This window comes from Tetrao urogallus (genome assembly GCF_951394365.1).
Source record: "Tetrao urogallus genome assembly, chromosome: 26".
Classification (NCBI taxonomy): Eukaryota; Metazoa; Chordata; class Aves; order Galliformes; family Phasianidae; genus Tetrao; species Tetrao urogallus.
Window position 1 is genome coordinate 1,377,571 of NC_136839.1, and position 18,642 is coordinate 1,396,212.

At 65.7% G+C, this 18,642-nt stretch overlaps 2 protein-coding genes across 2 annotated transcripts in view; both read left to right on the plus strand.

The window, feature by feature from the left end:
• TBKBP1 (TBK1 binding protein 1) overlaps positions 1-256 on the plus strand; it is a gene marked incomplete at both ends in the record, with an annotated part of 9,346 nt that extends 9,090 nt beyond the window's left edge. The window contains one exon of the mRNA XM_079547316.1: positions 128-256. Coding sequence (XP_079403442.1) covers positions 128-256 — 129 coding nt within the window. The remainder of the gene's footprint in view (positions 1-127) is intronic.
• An 11,022-nt stretch (positions 257-11,278) lies between these two features.
• Positions 11,279-18,138, plus strand: TBX21 (T-box transcription factor 21; the record flags this gene model as incomplete). Its single annotated transcript, XM_079547145.1, is given in 7 exon segments — positions 11,279-11,736; positions 16,251-16,405; positions 16,510-16,589; positions 16,591-16,632; positions 16,721-16,879; positions 17,319-17,380; positions 17,484-18,138. Coding segments are annotated over 7 exon segments (1,611 nt in total).
• Positions 18,139-18,642: the final 504 nt, after the last annotated feature.

Sequence of the window (18,642 nt, forward strand, 5' to 3'; positions counted from 1 at the left end):
TGATTGGGATGGGGGGTGATGGGGATGGGGGGTGATGGGGATGGGGGGTGATGGGGATGGGGGGTGATGGGGATGGAGGCTCGGCCCTGCAGGGTGGTTGGGCTCAGAGCAGCCCCTGTGCCCACAGCTGCTGCTGGAGACGGTGGACTCGGAGATCCGGAGCTGCCCGCTGTGCCAGCTGGCTTTCCCCATCGGTTACCCAGACGATGCTTTGATAAAGCACATCGATTCGCACCTGGAGAACAGCAAGATCTGAGGCTGCCCCCCACCCGCGGGCTGCCCCCTCCCCTCTTTGGATGCTGCATGAGAACTGGCGGAGCAGCACGGCTCCGAATTGCCTCCAGGTGTGCAGCAGCTGTGGAAGGACCGAGCCCAGGGGAGCCGTGTGCCCCCCTGTGTTTAGGTGGGTTTCCCCGCTCGCCCCCTCTCTGCATCCCAGGCACAGTTGGATGCTTCACCCGGGATGCTCAGGGCTGGGGCCGGGGACCCCCCCACACACACACACTGTTGGGTTTCTCTGCTTGATCTCAGGGAGGATTTGAGGGACCGGGTCCTGGATCCGGCCCCCAGACAGCAGTGAGGAGAGGGCTGCCCTCCCTGGGCTCCTGGGGTCAGAGTTGGTTCAGGGTTGGGGGGGGGGGGGGGGCTGCTTGTTCTCGCTCCCCCACTTCTTCCCACCGGTTTCAAGCACCTTTCTGATCTTTTACATGAAAAGCATCCCCCCCCCCCCCTCCTCCTACCCCCCACTTCTCCCTTCTCCCCACAACGATGCTGCTGAGAAACAAAACCCGTATGGCCGTGGCGCAGCATGGCCGTCCCGCACCGCTGCACCGAGCCCCGCAGCCATCGGCCCCCCCCCTTCCCCCCCCGGCCCCTGCCCCACACCCCCACGTTCGATCTACCTCAACTCCTCCGTGTGGCCCCCGATGCCGGGAGGGGGCACATGGCACCATTTCCCCCCCCTCATCCCCCCTTCTGCCCCATGCTGCATGTCCCCCTGTGCCGCACGCACCACCCCGGGGCACCCGGAGGGCACCGACCCCCAATAAAACCCACACACTGCCGGGTGCCACTGCTGTCCCCTTCTCTTCTCGTCCCCACGTTGGAAAGGGGGGGATGGGGTGAAGTGTCCCCGTGGGGCTCGGCTGGGGGTGAACGGGTTTGGGGTGCCCGTTGTGTGTCACCTACAAACGCGGCCCCGTTCCCAGCGCGGCGGTTGATGTTTCAGGTTTAAGTGCTGGGGCGGGCGAGAAGAAATAGGACAATGACAAAGAAACCCCAAACCGCCACCGCCAGCCCTGGGGTGGTGGCACAGCCAAGCCTCAGCACTGTAGGGCCAAGCAACGTCGGGTCGCTGCCTTTCGGAGGGTCCCAATGCAGGGAGTGGGGCCGTGGGGGGGGCTTGTCCCAAATCGGAGAGCTATGAGTGTGTTGTGAGGCCTCCGCCCTGAGCTGCTCACTGTGCTGAGCATCACCGAGGCTTTTTTGGGGGTGGGGGGCACCCGGCAGTCAGCTCTGCCCCATCCCCGTGGCATGGGATGGGCAGAGGGGTCAGGAAACTGCCTGCAGCCATTGGGAGAGCTCTGTGTGTGGGGGCAGAGCGCAGAGGAAGCGGTGAGGTGAGGTGTGTGGGGTGGGGGCACGGGGGGGGGGGGAATCCCCACAGCACAGCATTGGGGTGACGGATGGGTTCGCACCTCCTTGGCATCGCCAGCGCCGACGCTTCTCCCTCTGTGTGCTTTTGTAGGGCCTGCAGTAACCCTGTGTGCACAAAGGCTATGGGAGATCCCTGGGGTAGGGGAGGAGGGAAGGGGGGGTCCAGCCGACTTGGTGCCCCGCAGAGGTGTGCAAACAGAGCCAAACCGCCCCAAATTTGCCTTTTTTTTAGGGGGGTGGGGGGGGGGTGCAAACCGTGCCCGGCAGCAGAACGCATCTCCGTGATGAGTTCTGCATCCCCTCCCCGGGAGGTGCAGCGTACAGCGGGGAGGGGGGGGACAAGGGGGGGGGGGGGGGAGAACCGGCTCTGCTCCCCACCGCCCGGGGCTGCGCCCGGAGCCGCGGCGATGGTGTGAAGCAGATACGGCTGTGAGAGCGCGGCAGCTGCGCCGCGTTATCGCCGCCGATCTCTGCTGCTGCTGCTGCTGCTGCTGCTGCAGCTTTAGGGGTGCGGGGAAGGGAAGGGGGGGGGAGTTTTGGGGGGCAGAGCACCGGGATCCGGGGTTCAGGGAGCGGGATGGGATGCGGGGAAAAGGGGGGGGGTCCCCGAAAGAAAAGATTAAAGCTGGAAGGGCTGGGGGCTGATCCCCGCACAGGGGGCGCGTTTGGGTCCCACGCAGCGGTGAGCGGTGCCCAAAACTCCGTCCCTGCTTCTCGATGCTGGGGCGGGAGGGGGGGGGGGATCTGGGAGCACAGGGGATGCCCTCCACCCCCCCGTTGTCCCCCCCCCCACCCCCAGCCCGGTCTCTCTTTTTGTGAAATCACGTGATAAATCCCCAGCGGCGGCGGTGCCATCGCCGTTACTCATCCCATGGCCGCGTCCCCCGGGGGCGGCCGCTGACTCAGCTGTGAAGCCCGGGGGGGGGGGGGAGGGTTGGGGACCCCCGCCCCATGGCGATGCTGCACCCCACGCCGAGCCCCCAACAGCTCCGAACACCCGGAGCACGGTGTGTGAGACCCCCAGCGAGACCCTCCTTCACCCCCCCCCCCCCATCCCACGCCTCGCTTTCCCCACCCGATTTGGGCACAGATCCACCATGGGGTCCCTTTTCCCAGCGGTGCCCTTCAGTCCCAGATGTTCCCCCCTCCCCACCATCCACCCCCCCCCCCAGCATTGCTCCATCCCCATCGGGACGCCCCACAGGTACACACAGCCCCTGCCATGTGCCCTGTGCCCCCCACCCCGTGCCACCCCCCCCTCACCCCACGGTGGGTCACAGCTCTGCGTTTCCTATGAAACAACTTTATTTTCCCATCAAAAAACCCCTCTTATTTTGGGCTGCCTGAAAGGTTTCTTTTTCCAGCAGGCTTTCGGGTTGTTTTTTTTGTTTTGTTTTTTGCTCAATGTTTCTATTGCTAAGGGGAAAAAAAGCAGCAGCCCTCACTGCTTTGGTTTGTTTCCAATCCCTCCTGCAGGGGCTGTGGCACCTGGGTCCCCGTAGCCATTGGGGACCATTGGGACCATTAGGAACCTTGGGACCGTAGGGGCACTTGGGGCTATTGGGATCATTGGGGCCATCGGGGACCATGGGGGCATCGGGGCCATAGGGACAATTGAGGCCACTGGGGCTATTGGGGACCATCTGGGATCAAAGGGGCCATAGGGGCCATAGGGTCTGGCTCCATGCAGGCAGCACAGCAGTGACAGCCAAGGAGGGGATTCTCTGATGTCTACCAAGGACTGAGCCGTCACTTTGCCACCTCCATTCAATCCTTCTGTCAGATTTGTCCCCAAGATGAGGGGCTCCACGCTCTCGCTGGGTTTGTGCCCACGCCGGTCCCCAAAACGCCCTGAGCTCCCCCTACTCACCACAGGGGCTGCAGCAGCAGCCAGGATTGGGACCCCACTCCCCTCCTCTGGGTTTATAGGAAATGGCTCTGCGAGGAAGCGCCCGGTGCTCCCTGCTGGTGAGCGTTTCTTTCCAGCCGTGGGCGCTGAAAGGCCCCTCTGTGCCGCGGATCCGGTGTGAGTCAAAGCCGAAGCCCTGGGGTTTAACCACAAGCCCCAGAGCTGCTGTGTCACGGGGGAGAACCACCAGAGGCGTTTATAAGAAATGGGGGGGCTGCCTGGCCGGGGGACGGGGACAGCGGGTGGGACAGTGGGGGCTGAGCCCACGTCCTTCGTCCCACGGCAGGAGGAAACCTTTGGCCCCGCGGTGCAGCTGAAGTGTGGGCACGGCTCCCCGTCCCCATCTCCCCGCAAAGCAGGCAGGGCTGCCGGCCATCAGCTCAGCTCCTTCTGGCCGTGCCGGGTGCCCGCATCCCCCTGCGGTGCCCAGCGTGGGACCAGCGCTCACCTCCCCACACTGCGCCCACGTGAATCCCCAGCTGCACGGCCACGTGTTCCCCTGCAGCTGCTGCCCGCTCTCAGCTCTCTGCACGCCCCAGGTGTGCCAGCAGCTGCCCGACCCACAGCTGATCCTCCTGGAGAGCTGGCAGCTCCCACGTGCCTCATCCTCCCGTCCCCGTAGCCTTGGGGGCTCTGCATTGGTTGCCCCTGGGATCTCCATCCTGCACGCTTGGCGCAGGGACGAGGTGACATCCCCACGGCACTGCCACCTCGGAGCCCTTCACCGCCCCACACCGGGATCGGCTCCTCAGCATCCCTCCACGCTGGGGACCCCTCCTGTTTCCCAACCCCGACGACCTCAGATGACGGGGAGGTGGGGGAACAGCTCGGCTGCCATGTGCCCAGCGCCGGCATCGATGCCGAGGAGAGACAAGTGCCACCAGACCCCCGGGGGTCGGCGGCCGCCCGGCCCAGCGCAGGGCAGCGATGGTTGCTGCGGGGCGGTGACGGAGCCAACACGCCGTGACAAGGCCTCGCGCCCCCCCGCCACGTCCAGCGCCTCGCCAGCGCCCGCCGGGGGGGACTTCACGGCTGTCACAGCTGATCTGTGTCCGGGGCAGCGTCTGCCGGCGCCATAAGTGGGGTTAAATTCGGGGTCACCTGGATTGAGTGTGGGGGGGGGGCCCGTTGGAAGCACTCCCCCCCCCTTTATCCCCACTGTGTCCTCGTTCCCCCCATCCCCGCTCGTCACCAGGGTGGGAGGTGGGGGTGATGCGATGATGGAGGGGGGACCGGCACCCACCGCTCCCCACACGCGGACGGCGCAGCGACGGCTCGTCCCCAGAGGTGGCACAGAGCTCTTTCTGTGACCGAGGGAACGCAGAGGAGGTGGTGGCCGTCACCGCGTTGGCCTCCAGCCCCAAACCCATCACCGCCGGCGCTGGGGGGACACCAACCACCCGCACCGCCAGCATCAACTCCCCGTGACCCTGCGGGATGAGTGCTGCTGACACCGTCACCACGCGGCCACCCCAGGCGGACCTCAGCCCTGCACGCCAGGAGCGCACAGAGATGCTCGGCATCCCCAAAGCACGCACCAGAACGGGGAATTTGGGGCATTCTGGCACAAACCCACAGCCGAAACATCTACCCACATCCGAGGCTGAGCCCTGGGTTGGGGCAGGGGGGATTTGGGGTGGGGGTTTCGGGGCCGTCCCCCCCCTTTGCACCACGCAGGCCTCGGGCAGATGCTGTTAACTGGCAGCTGAAATTAACCCGGCTGCTCTCCTTCCCCCTGACCTATTTTTAACATTTGATTGGATTCTCTTCCCGCGCGCTGCCCCCGGTGAGGCCGCAGTGTCAGCCCCGCGTCACATCAGTGCAGCCGCGCCGGGCGTCATTTGTCACTTTGCATTTCCCAAAGGCTCAGCAGCGGGTGCAGGGCCGCGCCGTGCCGTGCCCAGCTGTCGGTGCCGCCATCCCGGCCCTTTCCTGTGCTCCAGGTGCTGCGCGGGAGGGTCCCCGCGGGGGCTGGGACACCCGAGCGCGGTCCCCGTCCCCGAGCTGCCGGCGTTGACACCTCCACTTCCGCCTCTCGGGGCCCTGATGGGTATTTTTAACGCCTGGCTTCTCCGTTAGGCACGCGGAGAGTCACCCCCCCCTGCACCACACAAATGGGGTGGACAGCGTGGGGATGTGCTGGGAGATGAGGGTGGGATGTGTGGGGTGGGAGATGGGGGTGGGGTTGGACCCGATGGGGAAGGGTGAGACTCTGATGGGGTGGGAGTCTGTGAGTTAGGGCTGAGATGGATGGGATGGGATGGGATGGGATGGGATGGGATGGGATGGGATGGGATGGGATGGGATGGGATGGGATGGGATGGATGGGATGGGATGGGATGGATGGGATGGATGGGATGGGATGGGATGGGATGGGATGGGATGGGATGGGATGGGATGGGATGGGATGGATGGAATGGATGGGAAGGCATGAGAAGCCATGAGACAGCATGAGACAGCATGGGATGGAATAGAGCCCAGCAGCAAAGGATGGGACATAATGGGGTGGGATGGTGACCAATGGGGCAAAATGGGAACCATGGGGTGGGATGGGATGGGATGGGATGGGAAGGCATGAGAAGCCATGAGATGGCATGGGATGGGATGGAGCCCAGCAGCAAAGGATGGGACACAGTGGGGTGGGATGGGACGGTAACCAATGGGGCAAAATGGGAATCATGGCATGGGATGGCATGGGAACCAATGAGACAGGATGAGACACCACAGGATGGAGTGGGACCTCAAAGGAAAGGTTGGGATCCAATAAGCTGGGATGGGATGAGACCCAACAGGGCAGGATGGGAGCTCATAGGTTGGGATGGGATCAGATGAGGTGGCATGGAACGGGACCCAGTGGGTCAGGCTGGGACCCAGCAGGGTAGAACAGAACCCTGCAGGACAGCACTTGAAGGAGCAGCGCTGACCCTCCGGAGCTCAACTTCTCCAGGGCTCCGACAACCGCAGCCCCACTCAGGTGGGGTCCAAACCTCCGTGTCCCCACGTCACCCGCGCCACCAATCCCTGCAGCCGCAGCCTCACCGCCGGCTCCATGGCCGCGCTCCGCCCGCTCCAGCCGCGCCGTGGAAGCGACCGCATGCGGCTGCTCCGTCGCATCCCCAGGCTGCCCCCCATCCCCGCGCTGTCAGGAGCCTCACGCTGGGTCCCCCCCCCCCCCCGCGCGGTCAGCGCTCATCACGCCCCGGCGAAGACGAAGGGCCGGGGGCTGCGCCCCGAGACCCCCACGTCACCGTCACGCTAAGCAGGACGGACAGGGGCTGCGGCCCCCGAGCGCTCCGGAGGGAACCGCGGCTTTTCAGGGCCGATCTGAATCCTGTGAAGCAAATCGGGTCCTACAGGAATCGGGCGAGGGGTCAGAGGGAGGCGGGGGGGGGATGAAACGGACTCCCCCGGCCCAGCGGGGGGGCTGGCACGGAGGAGGGGGGGGGGGGGGGGGCAGAGGCTGCACAACCCGTCCTCGTGTGCACACACACACACACACACACACACACAGAGCAGCTCCTGAGATGCTGTGCACACACACAGCCCTTTGCACAGCAGGCAGACACGCGGCTCTTTGCACACGCAGACCCATGCACACATCAGGCTCTGCGTGCCCACTCGTTGCCCTTTGCACCCCCTTGCACACTCAGCACGCTTTGCACGTCTGTGCACACACGGGCATCTTGCACGCCCAACAAATGGCCCTTTGCACACCTGCACACACGCAGCTCTGTGCACAGCCGTGCACACGACAGCTGCTTGCACGCTCATGCAGCTCCTGCATGGGGCTGGGTACAAATCCCAGGGGGGTTGTGAGGAAGAGGAGGAGGAGGAGGAGGAAGAAGCAGAGCTGAACCACGGCGTGGTTCCCAGGGGAGGCGGGCAGCAGTGTGGGTGCTCTGCGAGCCCCACAGCCACAGGCTGGAACTGCGCAGGGGTTAAAGGAGAGGCTGAGCACCAGCAGGGTTTTGGATGGCACAGAGCTATGTTAATGACTTTTCTTCCTGTTCCTCTCCTTTTACACCGAGGGCAGCTCGGTAACCAGAGCCTGCTTCCTTCCCTGAGATTAAGGAGCCGTCTGCTCGTGTCCCCCCCCCCCCCCCCACTGCCCCCAGAGCGGCTGCTGACTGCTCACACAGCACCCATGGGTGCTGAGCATCCCCTCCTCCCAGCCAGGATCCGTCCCATCGGATGGAAACCCCTCCCTACAGTGCTGTGTTGTCCCCCATCACCACCCCAGATTTCAGGGCACAGAGGTGGCTGACAGAGGGGGCGCACAGCTGGGACCAGGATGTGCCATGGTGGGGTCGAGACCCCAAGCCAGCCCCTAGCCATGCATCATCCCCATAGGGGGGGAGAACACCCCTCCCAATCTGTGCCTCAGTTTCCCCCAACTGGTGGAACTCATAGGGCTGCAAGAATGGCACCAGTGCCACCCCCAAAACAGGACCTGGGCCTGGGTATGGCTTGAGGCAGCGCTGAGGGGAGGTTGGCCACCAAGGGGGGGGTCCAGCATCGCTGCTCTGCCCCCCCAGGACCTGGTAATGAAGTTCCCAGCAGCTGCCCGTCCCAGCCTCACCTCGCTGCAGTTTGCATGGAGCCCTGGGCGCCGCTCTGCCTTCGAGCAGCAGCGAGATGCAAATCCCTCCGGGGTGGGGGGGAGTATTTTTGTTTTTCCCTGTGACCAAATTTAGCCCCTGCAGGCGCCCGGTGAGTTTGTGTTGGTTTTAATAATGAAAAGAGGAACAATGAGATTCGACTGAAAAAAATAACCCCCGAGTTTCCCCTGGGTGCCCTGCGAGCAAATTCCTGGTGGAAAAGCAAAACCTGCTCTGCACAGCCCCAGCAGCAGCCTGAGCTGGGGGCTGGTCTTGGGGGGAGGGACAGATGGACAGCATGGCACCAGGACAGCAGAACACGGGGACGTGAGGACAGCGTGGTATGGGGACAGTGGGACATGGGGAGAGCAGGACGTGGGGACAGTGGGACACGGAAACAGTGGGACGTAGGGACAGCTGCCCTCCCAGTGCCTGCTGCCTGCAGGGGAAACTGAGGCGCAATGGTGGAAGGGGGGGATTTGTCCCCGGAGGGTCCCAGGTCTCCTGCCCTCCACCCATGGGGAGACTGGGACCCAAATCCAGCCCACACTGCACGGACAACACACGGCTGAGGACCTCGGGCTGAGGACACCCTGAACGTCCCCTGTCCCCAGGTGACAGCCAGGATGGCTCCCAACTCTGCTCTCCTTCCTGACCCCCTATGTGTGTCCCCCCCCCCCTGCAGGGACACCGCTGGCACCGTCACCCCGCTGTGTGTCCCAGGGAGGGCAGCTCCCACCCGGTGTCACTTTACCATCGGGGGGGACTGAAGGACGGGACGCGCTGGGGACAGAGCTGCGTCCCCAAGGCCGTGCTCCTTCACCCCATAGAGGTGACACGGCCGCTCCATGGGGGCTGATCCCACAGCAGGGGGTGCTGAGGATTTATCCTCACCGGCGATGGTGCAAAGGCAATGAATTAGCACATGGTGACGTCAGGGGACACATGTGCTGCAGCGTTTTGTGCTCCCCCCCCCCTCGTTAATGAGGCACTCCTCCCCACACCCCCACACCCCACACACTCCATCCGTGCCCCTCGGCCTTGATTTTTTTCCCTTCTTCTAAATGCTTTCTGGAATTTTCCTTCTTTTCCCTTCTTGTTCTCAATGGGGAACCCATTGCTCCGGGAGGGGGGCAGCTGTGCCCCCACAGCCAGGGGTGCTCATGGTGAGGTGCTGGGGGGGACCGGGGGGCAGCTGTGTGCTCTGCATGCACACAAAGCAACGCCCCCCCCCCCCAACAGCTGCTGCGTGCCCCCACCCCATCCTGCTCCCCCCGTGGGTTAGGAGCTGGTGGCAGTCAGAAAGGTGTGGGGAGGGGGGGGGGAGTGACAAGGGGGGGGCCTTGCATAGAGATGTGAGCACAGGGACCCCACTGAGCAGTGAAAGCCATCCCCAGTGGCTGCTAAGCTGCCTGATGGGCAATGCACAACCCCCAGTGAGAGCCCTCCAGGTCCTCCACCAGAGGTGGCAGAGCTGGGACAGGGGGTCCCCTCCAGCTGCCCCCACGGCCCCCACCCCACGCATCCTCATGTCTCCATTTCCTCCTGCCCGTAGCTGAGGCCTTTCCCAGAGGAACCAGAGCCGTTCCCCGTCCCCATTCCCATCCTCATCCCATCCCAATCCTTGGGCTGTGGTTTGGAGGATTTAGAGGCAGGTGAGGTGGTGTGCGTCCCTTCTTGTGTCATCCCCAGCCCCCCTCCTCCACTGAGACCCCAGACCCCAAACCGCAGGCAGCCAGGCCAATGTTGGGGTCACTCTTCCCCCAACGTGGGTCAGGAGCGGTGCGTGTGGGGCGTCCCCACCCTCCTGCGGCACTGCCCCACAGGGAATGGAAAGTATTGACCGGTGCTGAGCTGGGGAGCAGCCAAGGGAAGCGGCCCCCCCGGGGCAGAACGCCTTCGTGATGGCGGCGGGGACACGGGGACTTCTCCAGGCCGGGTCAAGGGCGGGCAGTGGGGAGGCCTGAACGCGGGGTGGGCACGGGAAGGGGCAGAGAGTGGGCAGGACACGGGGTGAGCTGCAGGGTGGCCCCGGGGGGCGGGGGCTGGGAACGCAGGGGTTCTGTCCTGGGGGTGGTTATGAGCGCACTGTGCTGGGTTTTCCCCTCTGCTCAGCGCTACGGGAGGGATGGAGACGGGGTCGATGGAGGTGGGAGAGCTGTGGGGTCACAAAGCAAACACGAGGGGGGGTCCCTGAGCCACCCCCGAGCCTCGTCCGTGGTGACACCGGGGGTCGAGGAAAGCCTGGCTAATTAACGTTTTAATGAAGGGTGCAAGAAGGGAGGGCTGAGGGCGCAATGCTCGGCTCAACATCCCCATCCCCATCCCACCCCCCTCCCACCCCCACCCCCATCCCATCCCCATCCCATCCCCATCCCATCCCATCCCATCCCATCCCACCCCCATCCCATCCCATCCCATCCCACCCCCATCCCATCCCATCCCATCCCATCCCATCCCACCCCCATCCCATCCCATCCCATCCCATCCCATTCATCCCATCCCATCCCATCCCATCCCATCCCATCCCATTCCATCCCATTCCATCCCATCCCATCCCACCCCCATCCCATCCCATCCCATCCCATCCCATCCCATCCCATCCCCATCCCCATCCCACCCCATCCCCATCCCCTCCCTCTCCCACGGCTTCTCGTGTCCCGGTCCCGCACGGCTCCGCCCCGCGTGTCCCCCCGCCCCAGCTGCCCTCCCTCGGTGGGAGCTGCGGGGCGGGCCGGGGCGGGGCGCGGGGCGGGCGGGGCTCCCGGCGCGGAGCCGCTCCGTTGGATAAGAGGCGCGGGGCGGCGGGGATGGGGCAGGTGCGCTGAGTGCGGCGGCGGTACCGGCAGCAGCGGGGCAGGGCGGCCGGGCCGGCCCCCCGCCCCCGACGCCCCCCTCCCCGTTCTCCCCTTCCGTCGGCACTTTTAGGGGTTTTCCGGCTGTTCGGGGGTTTGTTTTTTTTTTCTTTCCCTCCCCTCGGAGGGGCTCGGAGCCCCCGGGATCATGGAGGGGGCGGCGGGCGCCGAGCGAGGCGGGCGCCGTTGAACCGGAGCCGGTCGCGGCGCACCGGAGCCCCATGAGCGGCTGAGCGGGGCCGGGCGCCCACCGCCCGTCCATGGGCGCTCTGGAGCCGCTCAGCGGACCCCCCCGCGCCGCCCTCCCCATGCTGAGCGGCGCCTCTAAAGAGCCCCCCCGGGACCCCCCCGGTTATTACGGCGAAGCGGGGGCTCCGGAGCTCGGCTCCCCCCCGCTGCCTTACGGAGCTCCCGCAGTAGCGGGCGGCCGCTTCCTGGGGCCGTGCCCGACCTACCGAGCCCCGCCGCCCGCTCCGACCGCGGGGAGCGCTTATGGGACGGCAGCGGCGGCGGTGGGAGAGGGCTACGCGGGCGCGGAGCTGTACGAGGGGCCGTACGGTTCCGGAGGAGCCCCGGCGCTGTGTCCCCGAGCCGGGCCGCTGTGCGCGCTGCCCGGATACCGAGCGGCCGGGAAAGTGCAGGTGATGCTCAACAATTTCCCGCTGTGGGCCAAATTCCACAAACATCAGACCGAGATGATCATCACCAAGCAGGGCAGGTGAGCTCAGCGACCGAGGGTCGGGATGCACCGGGAACGGGGGGCGGGAGGCGCGGCGGCTGGGGGTCGGGCAGCGTGTGAGGGGCTGCTGTGTTTCCCCTCCTCCAGGAAGCCGAGGTGTGAAAGCGGAGATCCCCGAGCTTTGTGCAAAGGGGAGAGAGAAATGGGGGGGGGGGGGGGGGATTGAGCAGGCTGACCCCCTCCTCTGCACCCGCACAAAAACGCTCTGTGTCACTTTTTGGGCGAGCAGAAGATCGTTGCAAAGAGAAATGGGACGGAGTGCGAGCCACCAAGGTGGGGTTGGGGGGATGTTGTTGAGGTGCTGTGTGGGGTTGGGTCCGGACCCCCCTCCCATCCCGTCCCCAGAAGCTCACGGCGGTTGTTCCTATGCTGGCAGTGTCGGTCCTGCCCCGAACCACGGGCCGGATCCGGAGTTCAGTGCTGCAACAAGTTGTGAGCGAGCGGCGCCTGCGGGGCTGGGGGCTGCCGGCGGCCCTATGAGCGCAGTGGGTGGCAGCCGCCCGGTGAGGAAATGCTCCCTGCGCTCCTGTAGAGAGGAGGCACGAGCCGGCTGCCCCCACGTGCTGGAGGTGTGGATGCGTTTCAGCCGGGCCAAAAGCAAGCGCTGCTCTCCCCTGTGTGTCCCTGAAGCGGGGGGCTCAGCTCGCTGCCCCCAGCCGCCGCGTCCCCCCCCCTGCTGCAGCTGCTGTCCCCCCCCCCCCCCGGGGCTCTCTCTGCTCTCAGCCCCTTTTCTTGGTTGAGCGCCGGGGCCGCTGGCAGCGCCCTTCTGCCGTCCCCCCCCTCCTCTCCCTTCTCTCGGCCGAGACAGACGGTGTCACTTTGATGCTGAGACCAACCTGCTTAATGTGTTGGAAGTCTAAACGCGTTAGGGCCGCTTGGTTTGCCACGCTCGTTCCCAGGCCTTTTCCCCCCCCCCCTCCAACCCCCCACTGGGCTCGGGGCCGTTCAGCAGCCGACTGTCACTGCTGACCATGGGGGGGCACATCCAACCCCTCTGGGCAGGGGATTGTCAGATGCTTCGGGGTGTTTCTTGCCTGCTGTTTCTCATGTCCTGGAGGGACCTGCTGAGCTCTGCCCCAGTGCTCTCCTCCTGTGCCCTCCAAGAGCTGTGGGTGGTGGGGCAGAGCTCATCCCTGCTGTGTTGGAGCAGCTGCAGACCTGGTGCTGGGGGTCCGGCGCTCGTCCCGGCTCTGCCACGAGATCCCGGCCTGGAAGTGGGAGCTCTGGGGTCTCTTCCTTTGACTCCATCCCTTCTGCTGGCCTTGCAGAGGAGCTGGGGTCTGGGGGATGTGAGCTCTGTGCTGGGGGGGCGAACCCAGCCCTGGGGAGATGTCAAACCCAGAGGCAGCACACATCCGTTTCCCCAGACCCTGAGCTGCTTTTGCAAAAATCTCTGTGCAAGGCCTGGCTGCAGCGCTGCTCAAACAGGAAAAACCCCAAAGCGGGGGCACGGGGGGGGGGGGGGGGGGAGGTGTGCATTGAGGGTCCTGTCTGGGGGGCTCTTGTCTAGGGTAGGGGATCTGGGGAAGAGTGCAGCCCCACACCCCCCTCTTCACTGCCATCCCTGGGCGCAGCCGCCCGCATCCCCATGGGTGGGAACTGGGGATGGCTGGTGGCACTGGGGTGACCCCGACATTGGTAGAGGTAGCTCCCCACAAAAGGAGGCTCTGTGCTGCACTCCTCCCTGGTGGAAAAATGCCCTCATGGGGGGGGAAGGGAGAGGAGGGGGGGGGTCTGTGCCTGCAGGATTTCTGTGGAAAACCCCCAGGTTTTTTTGCCATCCCCACGCAGGCACCCACCGGAGCGAAGGGCCCGGGGAATTCCAGGGGCTGTTTTGGGGCCGGCTGCACCTTTGGGGGACGCTTGTTGTTGAGTTGGGAGACGGGAGGGTTGACGTTGCCTTTGTGGGGTTGGCTTTGGGCTGGGGGCACACGGTGGGGATCGGGGATCCATTTTGGAGGGGTGAGGACGGCTCTGTGCGCGGCTGGGACCGAGTTGCGCTCAGGAACATGATGGCAGTTTTGCATTTGGTGTGGGCCGTGCCTTGAGTTTAGGGGAGCACGGGGCTGGATTCCCTTCCTAGGGGGGCTCTGGGTGGGTTTGCCCGAGCTCCAGCTGCTATTGCCATGCAGGTGGGCTGTGGGATGAGGTGGGTCGGCTGAGCCACGGTGCAGCTGGGGGCTGGGATGGGGGCTGTGCTGCTCTTCCACCCCACTGTGGTTCTTGTGGCCGCTCTCCGGGGTGCATTGGGTGGCTGTGGGGTGGCTCAGGAAGCTGGCAGCCCCCACAGCTCAGGCTCAGCAGAGGGGGCACATGGGGGCTGCGGGTACATTTCCCTTCTACCTGGAATCGTCTCATGCCCCCCCGTCACCCCTCCGTGTCCCCTTCCCACGCGTCCTTCGTGCATCTATCCCCATCCCCTAAACGTGCAAATCCGCCCCTGACCCTGATGTCAATGGGGCTGCTTGAGTTGAGGGCTTCATGTTGAGACCCCTTGGGGGCCGTGACCCCCTCTGGAGCTCCAGGACTGCAGACTCCAGCAGCACTGGGGGGCACATCGAGCCGTGCCCCTCTATGGCACCTCCCAACCACGGAGTTCAGACCTGGGGGAGCCGAGTCCTGCAGCCCCCTGAGCCCAAAAATAAACCCGAGCTGTGTGTGGTTTCGGGTCCTGCCGCCGCCCTCTGGTGCCCCGGCCAAGCCCTGCGGTTTGCACCACGGCAGCATTTGAAATCTAAATCTCTCTTTGCTCTTCTCCCACCAGCACCAAGCGAGCAAAGTGCGAAAACCAGAAAAATGCTCTTTTCTTCTCTTCCTTCTCCGCTCTTCGCAGCAACTTTTGAGGGGTTGCGGGGGGAGGGTTGGTGTGACAGCCGGTGCTGCTGCACACATGGGGGTGGGGGGGGGTTCTCCAGGGTAGGGCTGTGTGCTGGGGGGAGACGGGGGGGGGGGGGGGATGCTGGGCAGCGCAGCCCCCACTGCCGCCCTTTGATGCGGTTGGGATTTTTATCGGGGCTGGGAGCTCCATCGCCTCGGAGCGGCCGCTGCTCACACGCTCGGGGTGAAACCCCAATGGGGGCGCGTGGTGGAGGGGGCCCAGGGCCAACCCATGGGGACGGGGTGGAGGCTCGGCCCCTGATGCAGACCCCCACCCCCCCCAACCCGGAGCTGCCAGGCACGGGGCCTCCCAGGCTCTCGGGGGGAGCACATGTGCGGCCCCGCGCCTCGCGCTGCTTTCTTTTTCTTTTCCTCTCTCTCTCGCAAAGGCAATTTTGAGTCAGCAGCGCCCGGTGCGCGCTCTTTCCATTGCTCCTCTCTGCTGCCCGAGCGGCGCTTCCTGCCGGGGCCGCGCTGAGCCCCGACGTGCATCGCTCCCGGCACCGGAGAAACCCCCCCCCGGTTCTGTGCTGCGGACCGGAATGGGGTCCCGCCATGCCGGGCGTGGATCCCCGTGCCCGGATCCCCGTGCCCGTTTCCCCTCTTGCCGTGGGGCAGCGCTGGGCTTTGGGGGCCCTTTCGGAGAAGAGCCGGCCTTTGCTTTATGAGAAATGCTGGCACTTCGAGGAAACTGTGGGGGAGGGGGGACAAGCCTGGCTCTGCACGCCCCTGTGCCCCCACCCACAGCGGCTGGGCAGCAGCGCAGCCCGAGGAGCGGGGAGAGGGCAAGGTGCGAAGCTGCAAAGTGGGCCCCCCTCCCCTCCTCCCCGCGTTGCCCCTCGTGTTATCGGTGTCGCTGGAGGGGTACGGGGTTGCTGGGTGCTGCCTGTGTGCCCCCCCGGGGGGGGGGGGGGTGTCGGTCCTGCCCCACACGTGGGTGACGCTGCTGCAGGTGGTGAGGCTGGAGCAGGGGATGCCTTCCAGCTCCGTCCTCTGAACGCTGAAACTCCAGCAGGTGCCAAACTGCCCCTTTGAAGAGCCGAGCGCTGGAGGGGGGGGGGGAGAGGGGGGAAAGGCAAGCACAGTGCCCCCAGTCAGGGATAGAGATCCCACTGTGACCCCAACCCCACAGCGAGGGGGAATGGAGGGACTGAGGTCCCACCTGGGGGCGCTGGGGTGTGCGCATGGAGTATTGCTTTGGGAAGGGGGAGGGGGGGGGCAGGTGCAGCCCCACTCGCAGTGTCCCGTCCCCCCGGCCCCCCCCCCCCCCCCCCCCGGCCGTCCCATCCCGTCCCCTTCCTGCCCTTGGCGCAGGCTGGCGCCCGGCCCGAAATAGCAGCGGTGTTGGTTTCCGAACCGGAAGGTGCTTGGGGAGGGGGAGGAAGATGCCGGGGTTTGGGGGGGGGGGGAGGGGGGACACAATCTGCCCCGCAGAGCAGCCCCCAGCTGCCGGGGTCACTCAGCACCACGGGGCACCCGCCGGGCATGGGGCGGGGGGGGGGGGGGGGGAAGGTGGCAGCTCCATCCCTGCAGGCAGCGCCGGGACCTGCAGCCACACACTGTGGGTTGCTGGGCTGGGGATAACGCTGTGTGTCGTCGTCGTCCCCCCCCTCCAGGCGCATGTTCCCGTTCCTCAGCTTCAACCTGTCGGGACTCAACCCCGTGGCCCATTACAGCGTGTGCGTGGACGTCGTGTTGGTGGACCAACACCATTGGCGTTACCAGGGCGGCAAGTGGGTGCAGTGCGGCAAGGCTGAGGGCAGCATGCCAGGTACGGGCTGACCCCCTTCCTCCCCCCCCCCCCCCCATCCCAAATCTCTATGGGGGCAGAGCTTCGGGTGACCCCCTCCGTGCTGACCCCCCCCCCCACTGCAGGGAACCGCCTCTACCTGCACCCCGATTCGCCCAACACCGGCGCGCATTGGATGCGCCAGGAGGTTTCCTTTGGGAAGCTGAAAGCTCACCAACAACAAGGGCGCATCCAACAACGTCGGGCAGGTAAGGACAACATGGACCCCCTTCATTTCCACCCCCCCAATCCCATGGCGCTGTGTCACACCGACCCTGAGAGCCCACTGCCCCACAGATGATCGTGCTGCAGTCGCTGCACAAGTACCAACCACGGCTGCACGTGACGGAGGTGAAGGAGGGGGAGGGCGAAGCTGCGTACCCCTCCCCACATACCCACACCTTCGCCTTCCCTGAGACTCAGTTCATTGCTGTCACTGCTTACCAGAATGCCGACGTGAGTACTGGACCCCCCCAGCCCCTCCATGGTCTCCAGCGTGGGATCCACCCCACCTCTTCCTCCCCAAACAGCTCCAGCTCCCGCTCATCCTCCCAGGGACCCCTCCCACATCGGGACCCCGTTGGTGCATCCCAGCATCATCCCAGGGGTCTAAGCATCATGGAAACCCCAGTGGCAGCCCCCTCCCCCTTCTAACACCCATATTTGCAGCACGTCCTGTGTGCCCTCAGCATCCCTGTACGACTCCAACGCCCCCCCAGCGTCACATCCACCACCCCAGCATCCCCAGCTCTCCCTCCAATCCAAGCCCCGTGGGACCTGGGGGGCCATTCTGGGTGTAAGGGTTGAGGACGAGGGCAGGGGAGGGATGAGGGCACTGTGCTGGGAGCACAGCACAGCCTCAGCCCCTCGTATCCCCCTTATCCCTCCCCCCCAGATCACTCAGCTGAAAATCGACCACAACCCCTTCGCCAAAGGCTTCCGGGACAACTTTGACTCGTGAGTACCCCAACCCCCCCCCCCCCCCCGCCTCCCCCACAGCCCCCATCCCGAGGCCTGGGAGGGAGCCCCCCTACACCCACCCAACCTTATCACCCCCCAGGATGTATGGAGCCTCAGAGGGCGACCGCCTGACCCCCTCCCCACCGGATGGCCCCGGCTGCCCCCAACTGCTGCCGAGCCCCCGCTTTCAGCCCTTCCTGCAGGAGCAGTACCCGCTGCCCCCAGGGCGCTTCTACAATGGGGAGCGGGGTCCCCCCCTGCCCCTGCCCCCCAAGGACCCCCCCCGATGGTACTTTGCCCCCCAGCAGCCGCCCACCACGGCGATGGAGTACGGAGGCTATGAGGGGGGGTACGGCGGGGGCAAGCTGGTGCCCTATGGGGTGAAGCCCTTCGCCCTGCCGCCCGCCGCCCACCCACCCCTGCCCTATTACCCCGAGGGGCCGGGGGCGTTCGGGGGGCCGGGGGGGGCTTGGGGGGGCACGGGGCAGTACGCACCCAAGGGCAGCCCCGGGGCCCTGGGCTGGTACCGGGAGCCTCGTGAGGAGAAAGGCAAGGAGGAGGGCTGGCCCCCTGAGCCCCCTGCCGTCAAGCCGGGTGATGCCGCCGAGCCGGGGCTGTACGAGGGGGGGTGCAAGAGGCGCCGTGTGTCCCCCTACCCCTCCAGCACTGAGAGCTCACCCCCCGCCCGCAATGGGGATCTCTACGACAAGGAGCCGGGCACCGACAGCGGCTACTACGGCTTCTATGGGAACTGAGCTGGGGGGGGGAGGGGGCTCGGACCCCCCCCTATGCCAAGCACCCCCAGGAAGGGTTGGACAACCCAGAGCCACCCCCTGGGGCTGGAGCTGAGCCCAGTGCAGGGCATCCCTGCCCCCTCCGTCCTCTATTGAACACCCATATCCTGAGCAGAGGGGGTGAGGCTCTGTAGCCGGACAATCAGCCCCTGGAGCCCCCCCAGGTGGGGCCATGGGGGTGAGAGGGGGTGGGGGGGCTGAGGGAGGGAAGGGAGGGAAGGGAGGGGGTGTTTTTTGTTGTTCTGGGTGGTTATGGGGGGGTTCATGCTGAAGTATTTATTGAGCCCCACGTGCCCGGTGCGGGGTGGGGGGCAGCAGCATATCTCGCAATAAAGGGGACGCTGTGAGTGGGGCCTCTTTTCTGTCCTCTGTGGGCGGGTGGAGGGAAACTGAGGCATGGGGGGGGGGAACCCAGGCACACCAGGCTGGGGGTGGGGTCCCGAGACCGGCAGGAAGGAAGAGCAC